Source organism: Bufo gargarizans, chromosome 1 (assembly GCF_014858855.1).
Source record: "Bufo gargarizans isolate SCDJY-AF-19 chromosome 1, ASM1485885v1, whole genome shotgun sequence".
NCBI lineage: Eukaryota > Metazoa > Chordata > Amphibia > Anura > Bufonidae > Bufo > Bufo gargarizans.
This window is the reverse complement of record NC_058080.1, coordinates 591,935,327-591,958,810: the sequence shown is the minus strand read 5'-3', so window position 1 is coordinate 591,958,810 and position 23,484 is coordinate 591,935,327. Positions and strand designations below refer to the sequence as shown.

Here is a 23,484-nt window from a genome sequence, read left to right as displayed (position 1 = left end):
ACTGGCCACTAAGCCTAATAAAAGGCGCCACTGCTTGGTCTGTACAGATCACTTTACTGTAGTTACCTGCTTATCTATCATTCTAATTCTGCCTGTAATGATATCACCTCTGTCTATAGATAAGACATGATCCAACATTCACAATAGATGATTGTCAAAACGTATCTATTCTTTTCTTGTACAGGGAGTGCAGAATTATTAGGCAAGTTGTATTTTTGAGGATTAATTTTATTATTGAACAACAACCATGTTCTCAATGAACCCAAAAAACGCATTAATATCAAAGCTGAATATTTTTGGAAGTAGTTTTTAGTTTGTTTTTAGTTTTAGCTATTTTAGGGGGATATCTGTGTGTGCAGGTGACTATTACTGTGCATAATTATTAGGCAACTTAACAAAAAACAAATATATACCCATTTTAATTATTTATTTTTACCAGTGAAACCAATATAACATCTCAACATTCACAAATATACATTTCTGACATTCAAAAACAAAACAAAACATATCAGTGACCAATATAGCCACCTTTCTTTGCAAGGACACTCAAAAGCCTGCCATCCATGGATTCTGTCAGTGTTTTGATCTGTTCACCATCAACATTGCGTGCAGCAGCAACCACAGCCTCCCAGACACTGTTCAGAGAGGTGTACTGTTTTCCCTCCTTGTAAATCTCACATTTGATGATGGACCATAGGTTCTCAATGGGGTTCAGATCAGGTGAACAAGGAGGCCATGTCATTAGATTTTCTTCTTTTATACCCTTTCTTGCCAGCCACGCTGTGGAGTACTTGGACGCGTGTGATGGAGCATTGTCCTGCATGAAAATCATGTTTTTCTTGAAGGATGCAGACTTCTTCCTGTACCACTGCTTGAAGAAGGTGTCTTCCAGAAACTGGCAGTAGGACTGGGAGTTGAGCTTGACTCCATCCTCAACCCGAAAAGGCCCTACAAGCTCATCTTTGATGATACCAGCCCAAACCAGTACTCCACCTCCACCTTGCTGGCGTCTGAGTCGGACTGGAGCTCTCTGCCCTATCCAGCCACGGGCCCATCCATCTGACCCATCAAGACTCACTCTCATTTCATCAGTCCATAAAACCTTAGAAAAATCAGTCTTGAGATATTTCTTGGCCCAGTCTTGACGTTTCAGCTTGTGTGTCTTGTTCAGTGGTGGTCGTCTTTCAGCCTTTCTTACCTTGGCCATGTCTCTGAGTATTGCACACCTTGTGCTTTTGGGCACTCCAGTGATGTTGCAGCTCTGAAATATGGCCAAACTGGTGGCAAGTGGCATCTTGGCAGCTGCACGCTTGACTTTTCTCAGTTCATGGGCAGTTATTTTGCTCCTTGGTTTTTCCACACGCTTCTTGCGACCCTGTTGACTATTTTGAATGAAACGCTTGATTGTTCGATGATCACGCTTCAGAAGCTTTGCAATTTTAAGAGTGCTGCATCCCTCTGCAAGATATCTCACTATTTTAGACTTTTCTGAGCCTGTCAAGTCCTTCTTTTCACCCATTTTGCCAAAGGAAAGGAAGTTGCCTAATAATTATGCACACCTGATATAGGGTGTTGATGTCATTAGACCACACCCCTTCTCATTACAGAGATGCACATCACCTAATATGCTTAATTGGTAGTAGGCTTTCGAGCCTATACAGCTTGGAGTAATACAACATGCATAAAGAGGATGATGTGGTCAAAATACTCATTTGCCTAATAATTCTGCACTCCCTGTATAATGACCTTCTTGTATAATAACCTGTCTATTGTGTCTATGGCTCAATTTTCTTAATGCTTTCTAAATGCTGTTAATAACGGCTCAGGCAAGATGGCCGCCCCCATAGTCATGTTCAGTAAATAGAATAAAAAATCTATTATCATAAAATAAAAACAGCTTAGAAAAAAGGATATGTCTCGTTTTCTGTTTTAACTGGCAGAAAAATAAAATGGTGATGCATTTCCTTTAACTTTTAACAATATTGTTTGTGAGACAACTCCTTTAATAAAATAATGCCATGTTTTGATCTTGTTTTGCCAGTATAATTATATTTTGACTTTCATATTCAGGCAAGAAGGTTTGGTCTAGTCCCAACAGCCATAAGTCTTGGAACTGGGTGTGCCTTCCTGGGTGCGGTGAGTAGTTATTATTGACATGATATCAAGCAGGCATGCTTTCAAATTTATTGAAAATTATCTTTGCAATATGTATCCATACAACATTGATCTGTTATGTGATCAAGTGCAAATCAGGCCTTAGGCTACTTTCACACTAGTGTTAGGTTTGTCCTGTTGGCTGTTCTGGCAGGGGAACAGCCTGCCGGATCCGTACTAACGCTTGGACACATGTGCTGCCGGCCTGTAATGGGGACGGGCCGGAGGTCCAGCCGCAGCATGGCAAATATGCCGAGAGGTGGGTGGCAGGACAAAAACCGCAGCACGCTGTGGTAATTGTCTGGCCGCCTCTCGGCATGTTTGCCGTGCTGCGGCCGGACCTCCAGCCCATCCCCATTACAGTGAATGGGACTGGACTTCTGGCAGCACACATGTGCAAGCGTTAATACGGAATCGGCAGGCTGTTCCCCTGCCAGAACAGCCAACCGGAAAAACCTAACACTAGTGTGAAAGTAGCCTTAGGCCTCATGCACCTCATGGCCGTTGTGCGGCGGTTCCTTGCATTGGGGACCGCAAATTGCGGTCCCCAAGGCACAGGCAACGTCCGTGTGGCGGCCTGGAGGGATCCAGATCCATTCAGCTTGAATGGGTCCGTGATCCGTTCACACCGCAAAAAAAAGAACATGTTCTTTTTTTTGCGGTGTGGAGGCACGGACAGAAACACCACGGTAGCACTCTGTAGTGCTTCCGCGGGGCTCCATGCCTCCGTTCTGCACCGCAGCTCCGGATTGCGGACCCATTCAAGGGAATGGGTCCGCATCCGTGATGCGGGGAGCACATGGCCGGCGCCCGCATATTGCGGACCCGCTGTTTTCGGGCCGCAATACGGCCACGGCCGGGGCAACGGTCGTGTGCATGAAGCCTTACTCAAATGTAAGCTTTGTGTAAGAGCTATACTATTAAACTATAGTTTTAATAAAAAATCAGGAATACAAAGGGGGGAATTTATCATGAGTATTATTTGAAGTCAATCTTTTTCAGTCCGCATTGGTGTGCTTTGCACCAAATTTATCAAACATTGTTGTGGGCCAGATTTATCATTAGCTCAGGTCAGAATAATGGAGTGAAAAAGTCCCAAACGCTAAAACTGCGCACAAATTTGCGACTTTTTTCTGCTCTGCACTATGCTCGCCAGTTTTCTGAAAGTGGGCGTGTTTTCTTATGTAAATGAATCTCTAGACAGATTTACTATTGTGACTATTTAAAAAGTCGCATAAAAGTCACAATTTCACTCCAGTGAGGACCATGCTTATCTTATGAGACTTTTTAATAGAACATGCGACTTTTTCATAAAAACTTGCGACTTTTTCGTAAAGATGTGCGACTTTTGTAAAGCTTCTTACTGACGGATAAACTGCTACCGTCAAACCACATTTATCACAGTCTTAAAGGGCCGATCATAAATCTGACTTTAGCCATATGTGAAAGTGGAGTGAGCTGTCAGAGTCGTGATAAATCTGGCCCTGTATGTTGTTTCTTAAAATTGGTGTGTCTTTAAACACTTTTGTTTAGAAATTCTGCTCCAGTTTTTATTTTTTACACCACCGCACTACTGTGGTGAGTTTGCAAATTTTTTGCGACTTAAAAAGAAATCTGTGATAGATGTGGAGTGAAACAAATTAAAATACCTAAGCATGCCCACTTTCTCACCCATTTTTCAAACTTGTGAGTAAGGCCTCATGCACACGGCCGTTGTTTGGGTCCACATCCGAGCCGTCGTTTTTGCGGCTCGGATGCGGACCCATTCACTTAAACTGGGCCGGAAAAGATGCGAACAGCACTCCGTATGCTGTCCGCATCCGTTGCACCGTTCCGTGGCCCCGCAAAAAAAAAATAGCATGTCCTATTCTTGTCCGTTTTGCAGACAAGAATAGGCATGTCTACAATGGGCCGCCCGTTCCGCAAATTGCGGAAAGCACACGGACGGCTTCTGTTTTTTGCGGATCCACGGTTTGTGGACCGCAAAAAACGGCACGGTCGTGTGCATGTAGCCTAAGGGTGCATTCACATCACCGTTTAGGTTTCCATTCTTCTGTTCTGTCAGAAGAAGAGAGAGAGAGAAAAAAAAAATCAGGATCCTGTAAAAAAAACGGATCGTGTTGCATCAGTTGTCATCCGTTTTGATCCATTTCCGTCTGAGATCAGTTTTTTTTTTATAGAAACAAAAGTACTGCATGCAGTTTTTTCCTGTGTAAAAAGCAGATCTCAGACGGAAATGGCTAAAACGGATGACAACTGATGCAACAGGATCCGTTTTTTTTTTTTTACTGGATCATGTTATTCTCTCTCTCTCTCTCTCTTCTTCTGACGGATCAGAAGAACGGAAAGCTAAACGGTGATGTGAATGCACCCTAAGTGATGTAAAAATGTGACCCCTATTTCGCGGCTTTTCAAAGCCGGAATTCTGGAGTTCAGAACCTGATAAATTCTCCTTAAAGTCTGTTAACATCTAAAAATGCAATGGACTTTCTGAGCCAAAGTCAGAAGTGGATTCCATAGGAAGGGGATATATAAAGGAATCACATACTTCTCCTTCCTGCTGGATCCACTCCTGGCTTTGGCTAAAAAAAAATTGCATAAAAAACTGCTGCCCAATTTAAAAAAATAAATAAAAAAAAGTGTGTGTAATCACCCTTATGATTCCTTCATTTACAGTATGATCTCTGACGTTTTCAGAAGTTTTTTTAAGGCATTTTTGAGGCTTTTAGGCCTCTTGCCTCCGGTTTTGTCCCTATGCATTCTGAATGGAAAGAGATCTGTTCAGGATGTCTTTTGTTCCGGCAGCATTGCGTTTTGGACTGGTCATAAAAAAACTGATCCAGCACTGAAAACAATGTAAGTCAATGGTGACGGATCCGTTTTTTTAGGAACCGTATTCATCACCCATTGACTTTCAATGTATGTAGTGACGGATCCATATTTTTTCCGTTTTTATTTCACACAACGGAACGGATGCATCCTGATGTGCAAAATCAAAACGGATCCATTTCATTGTGGTATTGAGATCCTCTGCCTGATCACAATACCGGAATTACAAATGCAAGTGTAAAAGTAGCCTTAGGCTAGGTCTACATGATGACATGTGTCGTGCGACAATAAGTAGTGCAACACATAGGGCACAACTACACTGCACTATGTGTCAATGTTGCGCGACAATTTTTATAATGGTAGTCTATGGTGCCGCCCTGCGACAGTCTCAGAAACTAAGATTTAGTCTTACCGGTAAATGGTTTTCCAGGAGTCCGACATGACAGCACCCACTGGAGGATGTCCTATTGGATCTCTGTAGGGACAGGAAGCGAGAGAGGTTAAAAGGCCCCTCCCCACCCCTCCTACCAGTGTTTTTCCAAATTACTACACCAGATAGGATCCAAACTGTTTATTTGAACTTCCATGTTATCTTCACATTGGAATTTATATATATATACATATATGGATCCAAGAAATAATAGCAAGAAGGGGGGGTATTAACGGGTGCTGTCATGTCGGACTCCTGGAAAACCATTTGAGCACGTTCTCAGCTTCTTTAGGACCGCTGGGAAAAAGGAGGAAAGGTGTACCCCAGTTCTATGTCCCAATCCTGGGACAAGGCGTCTACCCCTAGAGGGTTGTCTCTTGGATTCAGAGAGAAAAAACTGTTCAACTTGGTGTTCTCTCTTGTCGCGAAAAGGTCTACTTGTGGGAACCCCCACTGATGGCAGATCTGTAGAAACACTTCCTTGTTTAAAGACCATTCGCCCGGGTTGAGCCTGTGTCTGCTTAGGAAGTCGGCGGTGGAGTTTTCTACTCCTCTTAGGTGGACTGCTGAAATTGAGAGCACCTTTTTCTCCGCCCAACAAAATATTTGGTCTGATAATCCTTGAAGATGATGGTTCCTGGTTGTCCAGGTAGCATACTGTCGTCATGTTGTCCGATAGGATTTTGATGTGGTGGTTGGAGAGAATCTGTTCTGCCCTCTTCAGGGTCTCCCATACTGCCTTCAGCTCTCTGAAGTTTGAGGATCTGCGACTGTCGAGACTGGACTATCTCCCCTGAAAGAACTGATCCTTTAGATGGGCTCCCCAACCCCACTGGCTTGCGTCTGTAGTAATTACTATGGACGGAGAAAGATTCCAGGCGACCCCTTTCCTTAGGTTTTTTGGGTTGGTACACCAGGATAGAGAATCTAGACTTTGTCTTGATAGAATTATTTTTGAGTTCTAGGATTGATGGTTTTTGTCCCATGAGCTCAGAATTGAGTTCTGTAGGATTCTGGAATGGTACTGAGCCCACGGTATGACTGAGATACAGGATGTCATTAACCCCAGAACCTGCATAGATTCTCTTAGAGTATGGTCCCTTCTCTTCTGAAAGGTTTTTATCTTCTCCCTTATCCTTTCCCGTTTTAATAGTGGAAGAAAGGAATGTTGTTTCTCTGAGTCTAAGATGACTCCTAAGAACTGTTTCCTGGTACTCGGAACTAGGTCCGACTTGGCATAATTTATTATCCATCCCAAATCCTTGAAAAGGGCCAGGGTCTGTTGGACACTGCTCTGTAGACTCCGTCTTGTCTCTGCAATCAGAAGGAAATCATCTAGGTACGGGATGATCTTTATCTGTTGCTGTCTTAAGTATGCCATTACTTCTGTAATTACTTTCGTGAAAATGCGAGGTGCCGAGGATATTCCAAAGGGTAGACACTGGAACTGGTAATGGAGAATTGTACCTTACTGGTTGATCGTAAACCTGAGATACTGCTGGTAGAGTGGATGTATTGGGATGTGATAGTAGGCATCCTTTAAGGGGCTTCTGTCACCCCACAAAAGTAATATTTTTTTTTTGGGCTAGTTACATTCCTTATAGCGCGATGACGTCTTCTCTTTTGGTGATGTCATCGGCGCAGGCGCACTGAGGGAGTTCTGAGGAGACGAGCCTCCTCATCTCAGAGCGCCTGCGCCGAATGAACAGAGGCGCGCGATTTTTGAAATACTGACAGGGCCGGCCGGAGGAGGAGATCACGGCTGGCCCTGTCAATCAACACGACGAGGGGGCGGTTTTCTGCGGCGGCTACCAGCAAGTAGACGCCCTACTTGCTGGTAGAGACCGGATTTGCATATTATAAAACTTCGTTTTCTCAAGAAACGGCCGCGTGAAAGTAAGTGACAACATTATATTCTCATATATCGCGCTATAAGGAATGTAACTAGCCCAAAAAAAATTATAATGACTTTTGTGGGGTGACAGAAGCCCTTTAAGTCCATGGTACATAAGAGATCCCCTACCGATATTAGTGGGATTGATGTCTTTATAGATTCCATCTTGAATCTGTGGTATACCAATGACCTGTTCAGGGACTTCAGGTTGATAATCGTCCTGAAGGTCCCGTCTGTTTTTTTTTATCCTGAAAAAGTCTTGAATAATGGCCCAAGCCTTTCTGTTCCTCTGGAACCTGTATTATAGCATTTAGTTCTAACAGCTTCTTTAAGTCGAGACATAGTTGATTTTTTTGCTCTGCCGATTGAAATTCTGTTATCAGGAATGTCTGTGGGGGTGGACCGCGAAACTCTATTTTCACTCCATCTCGGATTGTACTGAGAATCCACTGATTCTGAGTGACCCACGTCCAGGACTCCCAGAATAAGTGGAGTCTGCCCCCGACCGGCCTGATGTCATTGCTTGTCTGTGCTGGAATTTGGGTTGAATAGGAAACCCCTTCCTCTACCTCCTTTGGGGTACCTCCATCTCCCCGTCTTACACTTTCCTCTCTGTGAGATTGGAAACTGTTTAAAGGGTTTACGAAAGGGCTGGGGCTTTTTTACTTTTTCCTCTGGGAAGCCTTTCTTTTTGTCAGCCGCACTTTCTAGGATGGAGTCAAGGACCTGACCAAAAAGATAAGCCCCAGTAAAGGGGATTGCACAAAGCTTATTTTTTGAAGCTATGTCCCCTGTCCAAGATTTGAGCCAGAGGGCTCGTCTTGCCGTGTTTGTGAGTGCATCATTTCTTGCCGCGAATCTAATCGATTCTGCAGAGGCATCTGCCATAAAAGAAGCCGCCATCTTCAACAACGGTAAGGACTCTAGAATTTCTTCTCTGGATGTTTTCATCCTAAGATGATTTTCTAGCTGATTCAGCCATAAACACATGGCCCGGAACACCGAGGTCGCAGCCATATTTGTATTTATAGAGGCCGCTGATGATTCCCATGCTTTCTTTAAAAGCCCATCCATCTTGCGATCCATAGGATCCTTCAACTGTGAGGAATCCTCAAAAGGTATAGAAGTTTTCTTCACCACCTTGGCCACCTGAATATCCACCTTCGGTATATCGTCCCAAAGTTTTGTCTCCTCTGGGTTAAAGATCAGCCTATTCTTAAATTCCCGAGGCACATAAAGCTTCATGTCACCCTCTTCCCATTCATCTTTAATTAGATCGCTCAGGTTAGCATTGACGGGAAAGAGTTTCCTTTTCTTAGCTCTTAGACCGCCAAACATTTCGTCCTGTACGGTGCACGTCTGTTCTTCTTCCTCTACCGCCATCGTCTGTCTAACTGCTGTCAGAAGCGGATCCAGATCCTCTGCCGAAAACCGGAATCTCCTAGGCTCCTCCGCTAAGGAGGGGGTATGATATTCCTCCAACTCGTCCGAATAAGGCCTCATGCACACGACCGTTGTGTGCATCCGTGGCTGTTGTGCCGTTTTCTGTTTTTTTTCGCGGACCCATTGACTTTCAATGGGTCCGTGGAAAAATCGGAAAATGCACCGTTTTGCAGCCGAGGCCGTGATCCGTGTATCCTGTCCGTCAAGAAAATATGACCTGTCCTATTTTTTTGACGGACAACGGTTCACGGACCCATTCAAGTCAATGGGTCCGTGAAAGAACACGGATGCACACAAGATTGGCATCCGTGTCCGTGATCCGTGGCCGTAGGTTGCTTTCATACAGACGGATCCGAAGATCCGTCTGCATAAAAGCTTTTTCTGATCTAAGTTTTCACTTCGTGAAAACTCATTTCCGACAGTATATTCTAACACAGAAGCGTTCCCATGGTGATGGGGACGCTTCTAGTTAGAATACACTGCAAACTTTGTACAAGACTGCCCCCTGCTGCCTGGCAGCACCCGATCTCTTACAGGGGGATATGATAGCACAATTAACCCCTTCAGGTGCGGCACCTAAAGGGGTTAATTGTACTATCATATTCCCCTGTAAGAGATCAGGGCTGCCAGGCAGCAGGGGGCAGCCCCCCCCCTCCCCAGTTTGAATATCGTTGGTGGCACAGTGTGCCCCCACCATCGCCCCCCCTCCCTCCCTCTATTGTATTAAATCGTTGGTGGCACAGTGTGCCAACCACCATCGGCCCCCCTCCCTCCCTCTATTGTATTAAATCGTTGGTGGCACAGTGTGCCAACCACCATCGGCCCCCCTCCCTCCCTCTATTGTATTAAATCGTTGGTGGCACAGTGTGCCAACCACCATCGGCCCCCCCTCCCTCTATTGTATTAAATCGTTGGTGGCACAGTGTGCCAACCACCATCGCCCCCCCCTCCCTCTATAGCAGTAACATTGGTGGCAGTGTGCGGTCTCAACAGTAGAAGATTCATACTTACCTGCCTGCTGCTGCGATGTCTGTGAACGGCCGGGAGCTCCTCCTACTGGTAAGTGACAGTTCTTTAGCAATGCGCCGCACAGACCTTTCACTTACCAGTAGGAGGAGCTCCCGGCCGGACACAGACATCACAGCAGCAAGCAGGTAAGTATGAATCTTCTACTGTTGAGACCGCACACTGCCACCAATGTTACTGCTATAGAGGGAGGGGGGGGGCGATGGTGGTTGGCACACTGTGCCACCAACGATTTAATACAATAGAGGGAGGGAGGGGGGCCGATGGTGGTTGGCACACTGTGCCACCAACGATTTAATACAATAGAGGGAGGGAGGGGGGGGCGATGGTGGGGGCACACTGTGCCACCAACGATATTCAAACTGGGGAGGGGGGGGGGCTGCCCCCTGCTGCCTGGCAGCCCTGATCTCTTACAGGGGAATATGATAGTACAATTAACCCCTTTAGGTGCCGCACCTAAAGGGGTTAATTGTGCTATCATATCCCCCAGTAAGAGATCGGGTGCTGCCAGGCAGCAGGGGGCAGTCTTGTACAAAGTTTGTAGTGTATTCTAACCTGAAGCGTCCCCATCACCATGGGAACGCCTCTGTGTTAGAATATACTGTCGGATCTGAGGTTCACGAAGTAGCTCATATCCGACAGTATATTCTAACATAGAGGCGTTCCCATGGTGATGGGGACGCTTCAAGTTAAAAAATACCATCGGATTGGAGAAAACTCCAATCCGATGGTATAAAAGAACTCCAGACTTTACATTGAAAGTGAATGGGGACGGATCCGTTTGAAATGGCACCATATTGTGTCAACATCAAACGGATCCGTCCCCATTGACTTGCATTGTAATTCAGGACGGATCCGTTTGGCTCCGCACGGCCAGGCGGACACCAAAACGACTTTTTTTTCATGTCCGTGGATCCTCCAAAAATCAAGGAAGACCCACGGACAAAAAAACGGTCACGGATCACGGACCCACGGACCCCGTTTTTGCGGACCGTGAAAAAAAACTGTCGTGTGCATGAGGCCTAATACGCTGGTTTCTCCTGAGTCAGAGTCCAACTGTACTCTTGGACGTTTAGCCGGTGGGGAAGAGGGGACCGGCAGGGAAGAGGGGACCGGAAGGGAAGGGGGCTGACTCACTCCTGCCGCCTGTACTTCTTCCCTCACTATGGCTCTTAATTCTGCCAGAAAGGATGGTTGTTCTTCCTTTAATATCTTTGCCAGACAATCTGTGCATAGGGCCTTTTTGTATGACTCTGCCAGCTTCTTGGTGCAGGTACCGCATTTTTTTTGCTCTTTTCTTGGAGTCACCATGAGGTTTGTGACCAGCCTCCCTTTCCACCTTAAAACACGAGGGGGAGAGGAAGATATAGAAACAGGGCCTGCCAGAGTAACCCTAAATATGTAGGACCTCACTTACATTTCCCTGGACGAGGGGGTCTGCAGTAGCGTCTTGCTTCACAGATACCTGGGCCTCCATGATGTGTGCTGCATGCAGTTTACACCACCATTTTTAAATGGACTTACCATCCTGGCCCTGCCCTCGATACCGCTCGGCTCCGCCTCCTCTTCTGGGGGACTCATTCGAAGAAGAGTCGACCCCTCATGCGAGGCCTCAGAAACTCGAGGCCTCCAGCATGGATGCGCGCCGCCATTAGCTTCCGGTCTTCTCTGCGTAACTTCCGGTCACATGGGACGTCATCAGAGGAGCACCCCGGAGCCGACGCTGCGCCCAGTGCTCCCACAGGAGAAGCGGCTACAGCGTCCCGATACCGCGGCTCTCCAGAAACAGGTACATGGAAATGCTAGGGGACCCCTTCCCAGAGAGGTGCTAGCTTTAGGCCCCGTATGAGGCTGAAGAGGAGAGGCATAAGCCCCCCGACCAGCCTCGGCCCATATTACTCCCCACTATCAAAGCAGGGATACTCCTCTCTGCTCCTATCTCTGTAGGGACAAAAAGAACACTGGTAGGAGGGGTGGGGAGGGGCCTCTCTCGCTTCCTGTCCCTACAGAGATCCAATAGGACATCCTCCAGTGGGTGCTGTCATGGAGGGACGTCCTGGAAAAATTCCTTATGAATGGGTTTTTTGCGACTGTCGTGTCGCAGTCGCAGCATGTTGCAGTGCGACACCATAGACTACCATTATAAAAATTGTCGTGACAAATGTCATCGTGTAGACCTAGCCTAAGTTACAACCATTTTGACCTAGCGTTTTGCCTAAAAATGCTGGAAAAAAAACAGCAAAATAAAAAAGCACCAAAAACCTATAAATGCAAAAAAAAAAAAAAAAAAATCTATGTATAACACCAACCGCAGACTGCAATTTCTTTATATTTTATTTAGTTTTGACACACTTTGTGTAAGCAATGGGCCAGATTTATCATTAGCTCAGGTCAGAATAATGGAGTGAAAAAGTTCCAAAAAAAGTCCCAAACGCTAAAACTGTGCACAAATTTGCAACTTTTTTCTGCTCTGCACTATGCTCGCCAGTTTTCTGAAAGTGGGCGTGTTTTCTTATGTAAATGAATCTTTAGACAGATTTACTATTGGGACTATTTAAAAAGTCGCTAAAATGTCACAAAAAAGTCAATTTCACTCCAGTGAGGACCATGCTTATCTTATGAGACTTTTTAATAGAACATGCGACTTTTTCATAAAAAAACGTGCGACTTTTTCGTAAAGACGTGAGACTTTTGTAAAGCTGCTTACTGACGGATAAACTGCTACCGTCAAACCACATTTATTACAGTCTTAAAGGGCCGATCATAAGTCTGACTTGGCTAAAACTGACTTTAGCCATATGTGAAAGTGGAGTGAGTCATGATAAATCTGGCCCATAGTGTTTTTTTTTTATCATCGCTTTAATTTAATTGATATTGTATTTCTTTTTTGTGGTAGATTACACTTCTATGTGACCTGATTCTCATATATTTGAACAGCAAGGCTGACTTCTACTGGTATTGCAAGTATGAAGAGGTAGGTAAAAAGTCATACTATGCTGCTTGATTAATGTCACCTATAATCTAATGTGTACGGTGCATTCCAAGAGTTTAGGATCAGAATCAAGCATGAACTTCAACATGCCCTCAATCCTTAGATAAGCTGCAGGTTATCCAATTGCTGCAAAAAGGGACATCTGTATTTTGAACTGGTAACAAGTTACAATAATAAAAAAATTATAATTCTTGTGGTATGATCAGTCATTTGGACATTTGATTTATAGAAGTGATCAAATTATTTTTATAGGAGGGATTTCAAGTTTGTTGGTGCCAGCAGTGGAGAGGGCAAAATGCCTCAACATAGAGTACTCAGGAATGTATTCATGATTGGCATCTTGGTGGTTAAGGGATTGGCGTGAGTTAATTACACCTATCATTTCATTTTAATAAATGTTTATAGAGATCCATGCTCTGTTTTCTCACACAGTGTTCCAAATCCCCTGCTCCCCTTCACACAGACATAGAGTTGCAAAATAAAATTCTGTTACCTGCTGCCACCATGGGAGGGAGCTCACTGCACTGGGTTTATACAGCTCTCATTGGCTATGGTAAACCAATATGTGGTCACCACCCCCTAGTGGCAGAAGAAACAATTTAGTGTAGAATTTGTGGTCTCATCTCGCCCTAGTAACTGAAAGCCCACTGACATGGAAGGAACACTATTGGCCCATGAAGAACACTGATGGAGGCTTTGTCTCTGGGCCTAGGAGCTTCAATGTCAGTGCTTCGCTAAGAACAATCCTTTATCAGACTTCATTGTCCCCGATTCTATTCATGGGCTGCATGGGTCAGATGTCTAGTCTAGGTGGATAATATTAATATTACTAATAACAATAATCGTATCATGGCAATAACCTAATGTGATACTCTAAAAGATACTGCTCAGTCCTGTGGTGATCACACTTGATTGAAACAAACTTGATTTATTCTGAAAATTGTATTCAGTTTGTGTTTTATATTGTATCTTCATTTAGGCTAAACCACCAAAGAGACAAGAAGCTGCAGAACCATATCCATTAGAAAATATAAACGGAGACTGAAGATGACCAGGAACATTTTCTGAGGCTTTCTTTATTAATATAAATGCACAAGATAATCTTCCATTGTCCTGGGAGTATTTCTTTTTTAAAACCATGTTGCCTAAAGTCCCCTTTACATGTGCTGGACAATCGGGGCAATTATCGGGAAGGAGCATTCCTAGGAACGTTCGTCTTACAAATGCATTGCAAGCTCGGAAGGACAGATTCGGCATTTGGCACTAATACATTTCAATGTAAATTAATGCCTGATCCGGCATTCCGGCAACTGATCCGGAATTTCAGACCGAGATAATACCGCCGTCCAAAACGCCGTTCAGTGACTGAACTGAAGACAATCCTGATGCATCCTGAACTGATTTCTCTCCATTCAGAATGCATGGGGATAAGGCTACTTTCACACTAGCGTTCGGCTGTCCGCTTGAGAGCTCCGTTTGAAGGGGCTCACAAGCGGACCCGAACGCTTCCGTCCAGCCCCAATGCATTCTGAGTGGACGCGGATCCGCTCAGAATGCATCAGTCTGGCGGCGTTCAGCCTCCGCTCCGCTCAGCAGGCGGACACCTGAACGCTGCTTGCAGCGTTCAGGTGTCCGCCTCGCCGTGCGGAGGCGTGCGGATCCGTCCAGACTTACAATGTAAGTCAATGGGGACGGATCCGTTTGAAGATGACACACTATGGCTCAATCTTCAAACGGATCCGTCCCCCATTGACTTTCAATGTAAAAGTCTGGACAGATCCGTTCAGGCTAATTTCACACTTAGACATTTTTTGACAATATAATGCAGACGGATCCGTTCTGAACGGAGCCACAGTCTGCATTATATGAGCGGATCCGTTCAGAACGGATCCGATCTAACGCTAGTGTGAAAGTAGCCTGAAAACAGATCAGTTCTTTTACGGTATTGAGCCCCCTATGACGGGGCTAGTGTGAAAGTACCCTTAGCTGGTCAATGTCCCATTGTTGATACAGACACCATATCATTGTTTCTGGGCAGCAGATAATCTGTGTAAACAGGGATCTTCTGCCTAGAAACAATGAATCTGTATAGGGTGAAGTGATTCCCCCATACAGGAGAGGTGATCACTACATGTAAATACGACTTTCACCTCCTCTAATGAATAGGCAATTATCAGGAGTGAATGGTTTGTTCCCCATAATTGCCTGCTTGTTTTCTCCATGTAAGTATAAAAGTTAAACTAGTATGAAAGCACACGCTACTGTACAGTGTTAATATGATTTTCACATTTTCTGTGTCAGTATGTAGAGATGACTTGTCGATGTTTCCCATAAAATAAATATGGAGCATTTTTTCTTAGAACTCTGTGTTGTGCCATTCCTCTGTTTGATGTACTATGACACTGCCCAGTGGCTGCTGACAGTATTGAGTGCCTTTTGATGGAGCAGCCACAGGTGTCACGGTTCCCCTGGACACGGATGCCTCTGTGTGGCAGCAGCATCCAGGGAATCAAAGCTGCGCAGCCCTTTCTGGTTTCGGAGCCTGGGGCCAATGATGTGGTGCGTCTGGGCTCCAGAAAGGCAGGATGCCTTGCTGGAAGCTCTACTCAGCATGCAGACACGTCGCCATGACCTGCTCTCTTCTCTGCATAAAAGGCTGGCACCTGCACCATGTGCAGGTTCTGGTAAATGTCTTGTCCTCTGGCTCCCCCTGCTGTTCTCTTATTGTATTGATGACTCCTTTGGCTTTGGATTTCTGGATTTGATATTGTGACTACGTTACACCCCCACACTTTTTGCAGTATAGGGACTGTCGTACAGTTGTGGTGTCACTGCCTAGGGCAGTGGTGGAGAACAGTTTCCAGGGTGCGGGTGCCCATAGAGAGGGCTCTGAGTGCTGCCTCTGGCACCCATGCCATAGGTTTCCCACCACTGGCCTAGGGTGACCATGTAAGTAGGTAGGGATAGTGGGGACGTGACAAGCACTTCTGCGCTAGGGACAGTGTTGCAGAAAGCTATCAATAGAAGAATATTGGATAGGGAGAGTGCAGTGAGATCGTAGGGGAGAGTTTTTAGAGACTGTAGGGAGAGCATAGGGAGACTGCAGGGACAGTGCAGGTTGAGTGTATATGCATCTTGTTAGGGCTCTTTCACACCTGCGTTATTGTCTTCCGGCATAGAGTTCCGTCGTCGGGGCTCTATGCCGGAAGAATCCTGATCAGGATTATCCTAATGCATTCTGAATGGAGTTAAATCCGTTCAGGATGCATCAGGATGTCTTCAGTTCCGGAACGGAACGTTTTTTGGCCGGAGAAAATACCGCAGCATGCTGCGCTTTTTGCTCCGGCCAAAAAAACTGAAGACTTGCCGCAAGGCCGGATCCGGAATGAATGCCCATTGAAAGGCATTGATCCGGATCCGGCCTTAAGCTAAACGTCGTTTCTGCGCATTGCCGGATACGACGTTTAGCTTTTTTAGAGTGGTTACCATGGCTGCCGGGACGCTAAAGTCCTGGCAGCCATGGTAAAGTGTAGCGCGGAGCGGGGGAGCAGCATACTTACCATCCGTGCGGCTCCCGGGGCACTCCAGAGTGACGTCAGGGCGCCCCCGAATGGTAAGTATACCGCTCCCCCGCTCCCCGCTCCTAATATGGCAACCAGGACTTTAATAGCGTCCTGGGTGCCATAGTAACACTGAAAGCATTTTGAAGACGGATCCGTCTTCAAATGCTTTCAGTACACTTGCGTTTTTCCGGATCCGGCGTGTAATTCCGGCAAGTGGAGTACACGCCGGATCCGGACAACGCAAGTGTGAAAGTGGCCTTAGACTGCTACCACATTCCCAGTTAATTTGTTAGTTTATACATACAACTACTGTGCCTTAGTATTAAAGGGAAGTGTAAGGCCTGTTTCTAACTTGCATTGTTACTTCCGGCAGATCCATGCCAGTTAATACATCCGGATAAGTTTCGGCCAGATCCGGTTGCATCAAATCTAAACAGGTTTTTAGCTAACAAAAGAAAGGGATCCAGCACCAATGGCTTACATTGATTTTCATATTGGATCCGGTTTGTTCCGTTTCGCAGACCGGACACAAAACCACAGCTTGCAGCAGTTTTGTGTCCTGTCAAAAAATGCAGCAAAACGGACTGGACAATGAATGGGGAAAAAAATTATCCATTTTGGCCTGATTTTGAGATCCTCTGCCAGATCTCAAAACCGGAAAGCCACAACGCAAGCAGGGCTGGTGCAAGGATTTTTGCCACCCTAGGCAAAAGCAAATTTTTCTGACCCCTTGACTCCACCCATTGACCAGCCACTTTTTTGTTGGCCACCTATTTACATAGTAACAGAGTAACATAGTATATAAGGCTGAAAAAAGACATTTGTCCATCCAGTTCGGCCTGTTATCCTGCAAGTTGATCCAGAAGAAGGCAAAAAAAAAAACAATGAGGTACAAGCCAATTTTCCCCACTTAAGGGGGTAAAAATTCCTTCCCGACTCCAATAAGGCAAGTAGAATAACTCCTTGGATCAACAACCCCTCTCTAGTGAAAAGTCACAAAAGTTTCAAACCGTGGTTTCACAATGGTTTTACCGCTGCGGGTCCCAGAAGTCAAGTGGGCTCAATTCACAAGATGAGCATGCGTTTTTTCGGGTCCGTGCGACCACCCACCAATTCATCCTCTCTCAAAGATCCTCCAACCATGCAAGCACCCTTAATGATTGTTGCATGTAACATTTTACTTGACCAGCTAATTTTAGATATTCTACAGCAGTCCCGTTACAATCCCCCCTCCCCCCCAAAATATGCCTTTTCGACCAAATGATAAAAATAGTAAAATAGAACATTTAATTAAAACATTTTAATTGTAAACATTTTCTCATATGCAAAACATAACATAGCAGCATTGCACATATATCAAGTGCCAACAAGATTTCCAAACATAACAGAAAAATTGCAATATAAATATTAAAACAGTATAGAATAGGTAGAACAGTAAGAACAGGTTCCCCACTCAACGGCGGATGCGCGGCGTCACGACACATACACCATATATATCCAACACACATACACATAAATACACCATATACATGGTACACATACATAAATACACTATATATATATAGCCCCAATAAATATGGCCCAATTCTCTAAGTCCCCCCGTATTTTCCTGTACTTGCTATACAGCAGCACGTACCTCTCATATCCAGGGCCTCCAGGTGACGTCTCCTCCAATGTACATCTTCTCTGTCATCATCTTCTCCATTCGGTCTGGACACTTCTCTCAGCCGCCTCGTCTCTGCAGAGTGTGACACACAGACATCTTAGTGTCCTCACTTTTCTATCATCCTCCCCCAACCTGGAGTCCCCACAGTGTTATCCTGAAGCTCGCTGTGCCCCGGCCCCAATAGCACAAATACTATCCTAAAGAAATAATAGTGCCCCATAGTAATAGTGCTCCTCATAGTCCCACTAATAGTAATTCCCTTCTAGAATGCCCTCATTAGTAATACTGCCCCCTACACTGCCGCACATTATGTAATCTGCCCCACATTATGTAATCTGCCCCACATTAAGTAACATGCCCCCCACACTGCCTCACATTAAGCAATTTGCCCCCCACACTGCCTCACATTATGTAATTTGCCCCCCCACAATGCCCCACATTATGGAATTTGCCCCCCACACTGCCTCACATTATGTAATTCCCCCCCCCCACAATGCCCCACATTATGTAATTTGCCCCCCACACTGCCTCACATTATGTAATTCCCCCCCACACTGCCTCACATTGTGTAATTTCCCCCCCCCCCACAATGCCCTACATTATGTAATTTGCCCCCACACTGCCCTACATTATGTGATTTCCCCCCCTACACTGCCCCACATTAAGTAATTTGCCGCCCACACTGCCTCACATTATGTAATTTGCCCCCCACACTGCCCCACATTATGTAATTTGCCCCCCACACTGCCCCACATTATGTAATTTGCCCCCCACACTGCCTCACATTATGTAATCCCCCCCCCACTGCCTCACATTGTGTAATTTGCCCCCACACTGCCCTACATTATGTGATTTCGCCCCTACACTGCCCCACATTAAGTAATTTGCCCCCCACACTGCCTCACATTATGTAATTTGCCCCCCACACTGCCCCACATTATGTCATTTGCCCCCCCCCACACTGCCTCACATTATGTCATTTGCCCCCTACACTGCCTCACATTATGTCATTTGCCCCCTACACTGCCTCACATTATGTAATTTGCCCCTACACTGCCTCACATTATATACTTTGCCCCCCACACTGCTTCACATTAAGTAATTTGCCCCCCACACGGCCCCACATTAAGTAATTTGGCCCCACATTATGTAATTTGCCCCCACACTGCCTCACATTAATTTTCCCCCCACACTGCCCCACATTATGTTGTTTGTCCGCCACACTGCCCTCCATTATGTAATTTGCCCCCCACTAGGTAATTTTGCCCCCACACAAGTTAATTTTGCCCCCATATTGCCCTCCATTATGTAGTTTGGACCCTCCCCCCCCTGTACTTGTGTCGCTGATCCTGTACAGTCTGTACTTGCCGGCTGTGCGAGCAGGAGTTCAGTTAAGTTCAGTGTCTTCGCCGCACAATCCTGTCCTGTGGCGCGTGATCCCGCGAGACCCACCTCAGGAGGTCACGTGTCTCGCTGGATTGCGCGCCGAAGTGACTGAACTCATGCCCGCGCAGCCGGCAAGTACAGGATCAGATCAGCGACACAAGTACAAGGGGGCAGGTGCTAGTGGTGTTGGGAACTTGGGTCCGGCGGGTGACACTCCATCAGACTCATGTCACCCGGTGTAGCCCGCACCCGCCGCACCCACCTCACAACGCCACTGTTGGCCAGACTCCAGAGCGCCGGCGCCCCCAGGAAGAGTGGCGCTCTAAGCGGTGGCCTACTCTGCTTATGGGTGGCGTCGGCCCTGTTACGCAAGTGTGAAACAGGCCTAATATATCGCTGTATCCATCTTGTTGAACGGCTGACACATTCCCAATTAATTTTTTAACCTGTATAATTCTACTGTTACTGGGGTATCGATCTTAAACAATTCTATTAGGCCTTTATTCTCAAATTGGGGTGAATAACCTGTATAATTCTACTGTTATCTGGATATCCACCTTGTTTATGTTGGTTATGTATTAGCGAAGACACTAGTAGCTTGTGATGAGGCAGAACTTGATTTACTTGTGGTCGGATCAGCTATCAGAAAGGTGAACCTAACCTATCTAACCCTATCTACAACAAGCAGTAGAGTTATGCCATGACTGCTGTGGTAGGGCAGCCTAAAGGGGCCAAAAAGAGCAGACCTTAGTTTAGAGTAATATATACATACCGTTACGACACCAGATTTTGAACGGAAAGGATTTTTCACGATGAAGGTGCGGAATATACCGTATATATCAGTGACTTCCATCTACCTTACCTTTTTGTTATGTGCACCACCACATCATTCTTGGAGATGGTAAATGCTGATGCGATTGAAAGAGTGGCCGGTAACCAGGAACAATTTACTCCTATGTTGACTAACATATGACCCTATAAAGAGAAGGTCTGAATCCTGAGAGCTGCAGACTGAAACAAACAATGGTGAATCTGTTGGAAGGCCTAGATGAACTCCAACCATCCGCCAAGGGCCCTGATCAGGCACCAACTGTTCCTGGTGGCAAAATACTTACCTCTACTTATTCCCCAGGCCACACTTTCTATTAAGGGCCCAAAAGTTAGAACATGGCGTCTTCCGTCTTACTGTAGTAGTAAATTAAGTGAAATGTGTAAACTCACCAGGCCTGGGGAACCATCCACAGGAATACATGGCTATTTCGATTAACGAGCTAATGTTGCCTGTAATAAGGACAGAACGTTACACATAATACCTGCAGTTGTGACAGAAAATAAGCTTAAGGTCGTGATAAACTATGTATGCTGCGCCTGTAGTCGTGATAGGACTTGTTGTGTCTGAAGACATGACAGACTTCGTAAACTGCGCCTTATTACTGTACCTCCTACTGGAAGACGGCCGATACCCAGGACTTAGGCCGGACACCAACACCCTCGGCCCAAGTTTGTGTGGATTAAGTTGCAAACATACAGAACATTTCAGCAAACTATGACAGCAGACTTCTTGGTTGTGAAGAGAGGAAAAGAGAACCTAAACCAACAAGTTTTACAGATATGCACAACTGGTAACTTTAGTGTTCAGTGTCATCTACTGGTCAAGTGATATTAATACACAATACTGTATATGGTACATGCTGTTGCATCCCCAACACCCCTTCTCAACTGCATGTGCATAATTATACGACATTCAGTTTCTTTTGTAGAAAACAATGATGTTCCCTTGGCATAGGTTTGGTGAGTGCGCCTGCAGTCATCTCCTTTGATGGGCAGTACTGGATGTCGATAACTCCTTGTTCTTGCATGTCCATTTGCTTCCGATGGTTTTGTGACCAGGAGGGAGTTCTGTTAGTGACTACGTTTTATTTTCTTGAAGTGATTTTATTTCTTTTTCAGCTGCTTTTCTCCACTGATCGGCTTCCCTTCTCTGCAAAGTTTCTAAGTCTTCCCAGGATGTTGGCTCCTGTATTTCATGTGTTTTAGCAGCGTATGATAATCTGCAGGGTGGTATCCCTTTTGTCATTCGAGAGGATCTTCTGATTTCTTGTTGTTCAGTGGGTTCTTGTCACCACCAGACATCTGAGAAGCTCTGACAGACGTCTAGAACCTCCTCCTTGAGGTTCCTTTGTTTTGCTTTCATTTTCTCATCTCGTTAGCCTCTCTCAGCTGTCATGTAGTTGCACTGATTGCATCCCTTTAAATCCTTTTCCCCTAGTGCATCACTTTGTGGTTTATACAACTTCCTGGAGTGTGTGCATGTTGTTCCTACTTCTGAGTCTTCTACAAGATAAGTTTTGTTTATTTATTTGTGTTTTTCTGTTTGCTGGATCCCAGGTGACCCTGACTCCCTCCGTATCTAGAGTAGGGAGCCGGTGGTTGTGTCCCCTCACTATTATAGGGTGTTCAGGTGTTATACAGTCGAGGTACGAGGATATGCGATCATCTACCATTGGGATTTTCGCATAGGCTGAGCAGTCAGGGAGAGAGCCAGGTCTGATGCAGGGCTCTCCCTTTTTGTTCCTTAGTTTTGGATCCAGTCAGTCGTATATTCATTTTGTGTTTTCTAGTTTCCTGCACACCTTCCGTGACATTATAAACCGCCAAAACCGTCTCAAGCATGGATCCGGTTTCACTTTTGACTGAACGCATGCAGGGTCTTTCATTGGAGGTAGCAGATCTCCGTAAGACTCTTTCTCAGTTTCAAGTGACCGGTTCAGCTTGCGTTCCTGGAGCTTGTTCTGAGCCTAAGATCTCGCTCCCGGATACGTTCTCCGGGGGTAGTGAGAATTTTGTGCGTTTTAGAGAGGCTTGCAAACTCCATTTTCGCCTACTTCCCCATTCCTCTGGTGATGAGGAACGGAGGGTGGGGATCATCATATCGCTGCTCAGGGATAATGCTCAGTCCTGGGCCTTTTCGCTGCCGGTGGGGGCACGGCCCCTCTGTTCAGTGGATGAATTCTTTTTAGCTCTGGGTCAGATATATGATGATCCGGATCGTGTTGCTCTGGCTGAGTCTAGACTACGTCTTTTATGTCAGGGTAAACAATCCGCAGAGATATACTGTTCAGAATTTCGGAGATGGGCAGCTGATACTGGTTGGAATGATGCTGCACTCCGAAGTCAATTTTGCCATGGTCTTTCAGAGGGATTGAAAGATGCATTTGCCTTTCATGAGAGGCCTACCTCCTTGGACTCTGCCATGTCTCGGGCCGTTCGTATTGACAGGCGTCTTAGAGAGAGAGGAGAGATCACTCCTTCCTGACATACTCAATCCCAGGACAGTGCGGCGGTCTCATTCTGTGCACAGGGGTCTCAGTTGCTGTCAACCCCTTCTGAGCAGGAGCCCATGCAGCTGGGTTTGATTGCCTCTAACAATAGAAGATTCAGCCCTCATGGGAAGGTTTGTTTCTGTTGTGGAGGTATAAATCATTTGGCAAATGTTTGTCCCTCTAGGAGATTCAGGTAGTTTTTTGAGAGTAATACAGAAACAAAAACGAAAAAATCCTTTAAAAATGTTCCATCTGTTACCATTGGCAAGGTTGATGCGGAAATTGAAGGTTTTCCGTTTGCTTGTAGTTCCCGTTTTGTCCTACCTGCCAGGGTGGCGCTAGAGAGCAAGAAAAAATTTTGTGAGATTTTTGTAGATTGTGGAGCAGCTGTCAATCTCATTGATAATCAATTTGCTATAACTCATGGTTTCCAGGTATGCACTTTGGGAAAGGATATACAGTTGCAAGAAAAAGTATATGAACCCTTTGGAATTATATGGATTTCTGCACAAATTGGTCATAAAATGTGATCTGATCTTCATCTAAGTCACAACAATAGACAATCACAGTCTGCTTAAACTAATAACACACAAAGAATTAAATGTTACCATGTTTTTATTGAACACACTATTTAAACATTCACAGTGCAGGTGGAAAAAGTATGTAAATCCCTAGAATAATGACCTCTCCAAGAGCTAATTGGAGTGAGGTGTCAGCCAACTGGAGTCCAATCAATGAGATGAGATTGGAGGTGTTGGTTACAGCTGCCCTGCCCTAT

The 23,484-nt window shown here is 45.5% G+C and overlaps 1 protein-coding gene across 6 annotated transcripts in view; it reads left to right on the top strand.

The window, feature by feature from the left end:
• P2RX6 (purinergic receptor P2X 6) overlaps nt 1–14,147 on the top strand; it is an 85,395-nt gene extending 71,248 nt beyond the window's left edge. For 5 of the 6 annotated variants that reach the window (XM_044275841.1, XM_044275843.1, XM_044275840.1 and 2 more), the window contains 3 exons: nt 2,071–2,136; nt 12,673–12,750; nt 13,748–14,147. In XM_044275841.1, coding sequence (XP_044131776.1) covers nt 2,071–2,136; nt 12,673–12,750; nt 13,748–13,813 — 210 coding nt within the window. In that variant the 3' untranslated portion in view covers nt 13,814–14,147. Of the gene's footprint in view, nt 1–2,070; nt 2,137–12,672; nt 12,751–13,020; nt 13,129–13,747 lie in introns of all 6 variants that reach the window. The other variant, XR_006387413.1, reaches the window with a different exon arrangement.
• Nucleotides 14,148–23,484: the final 9,337 nt, after the last annotated feature.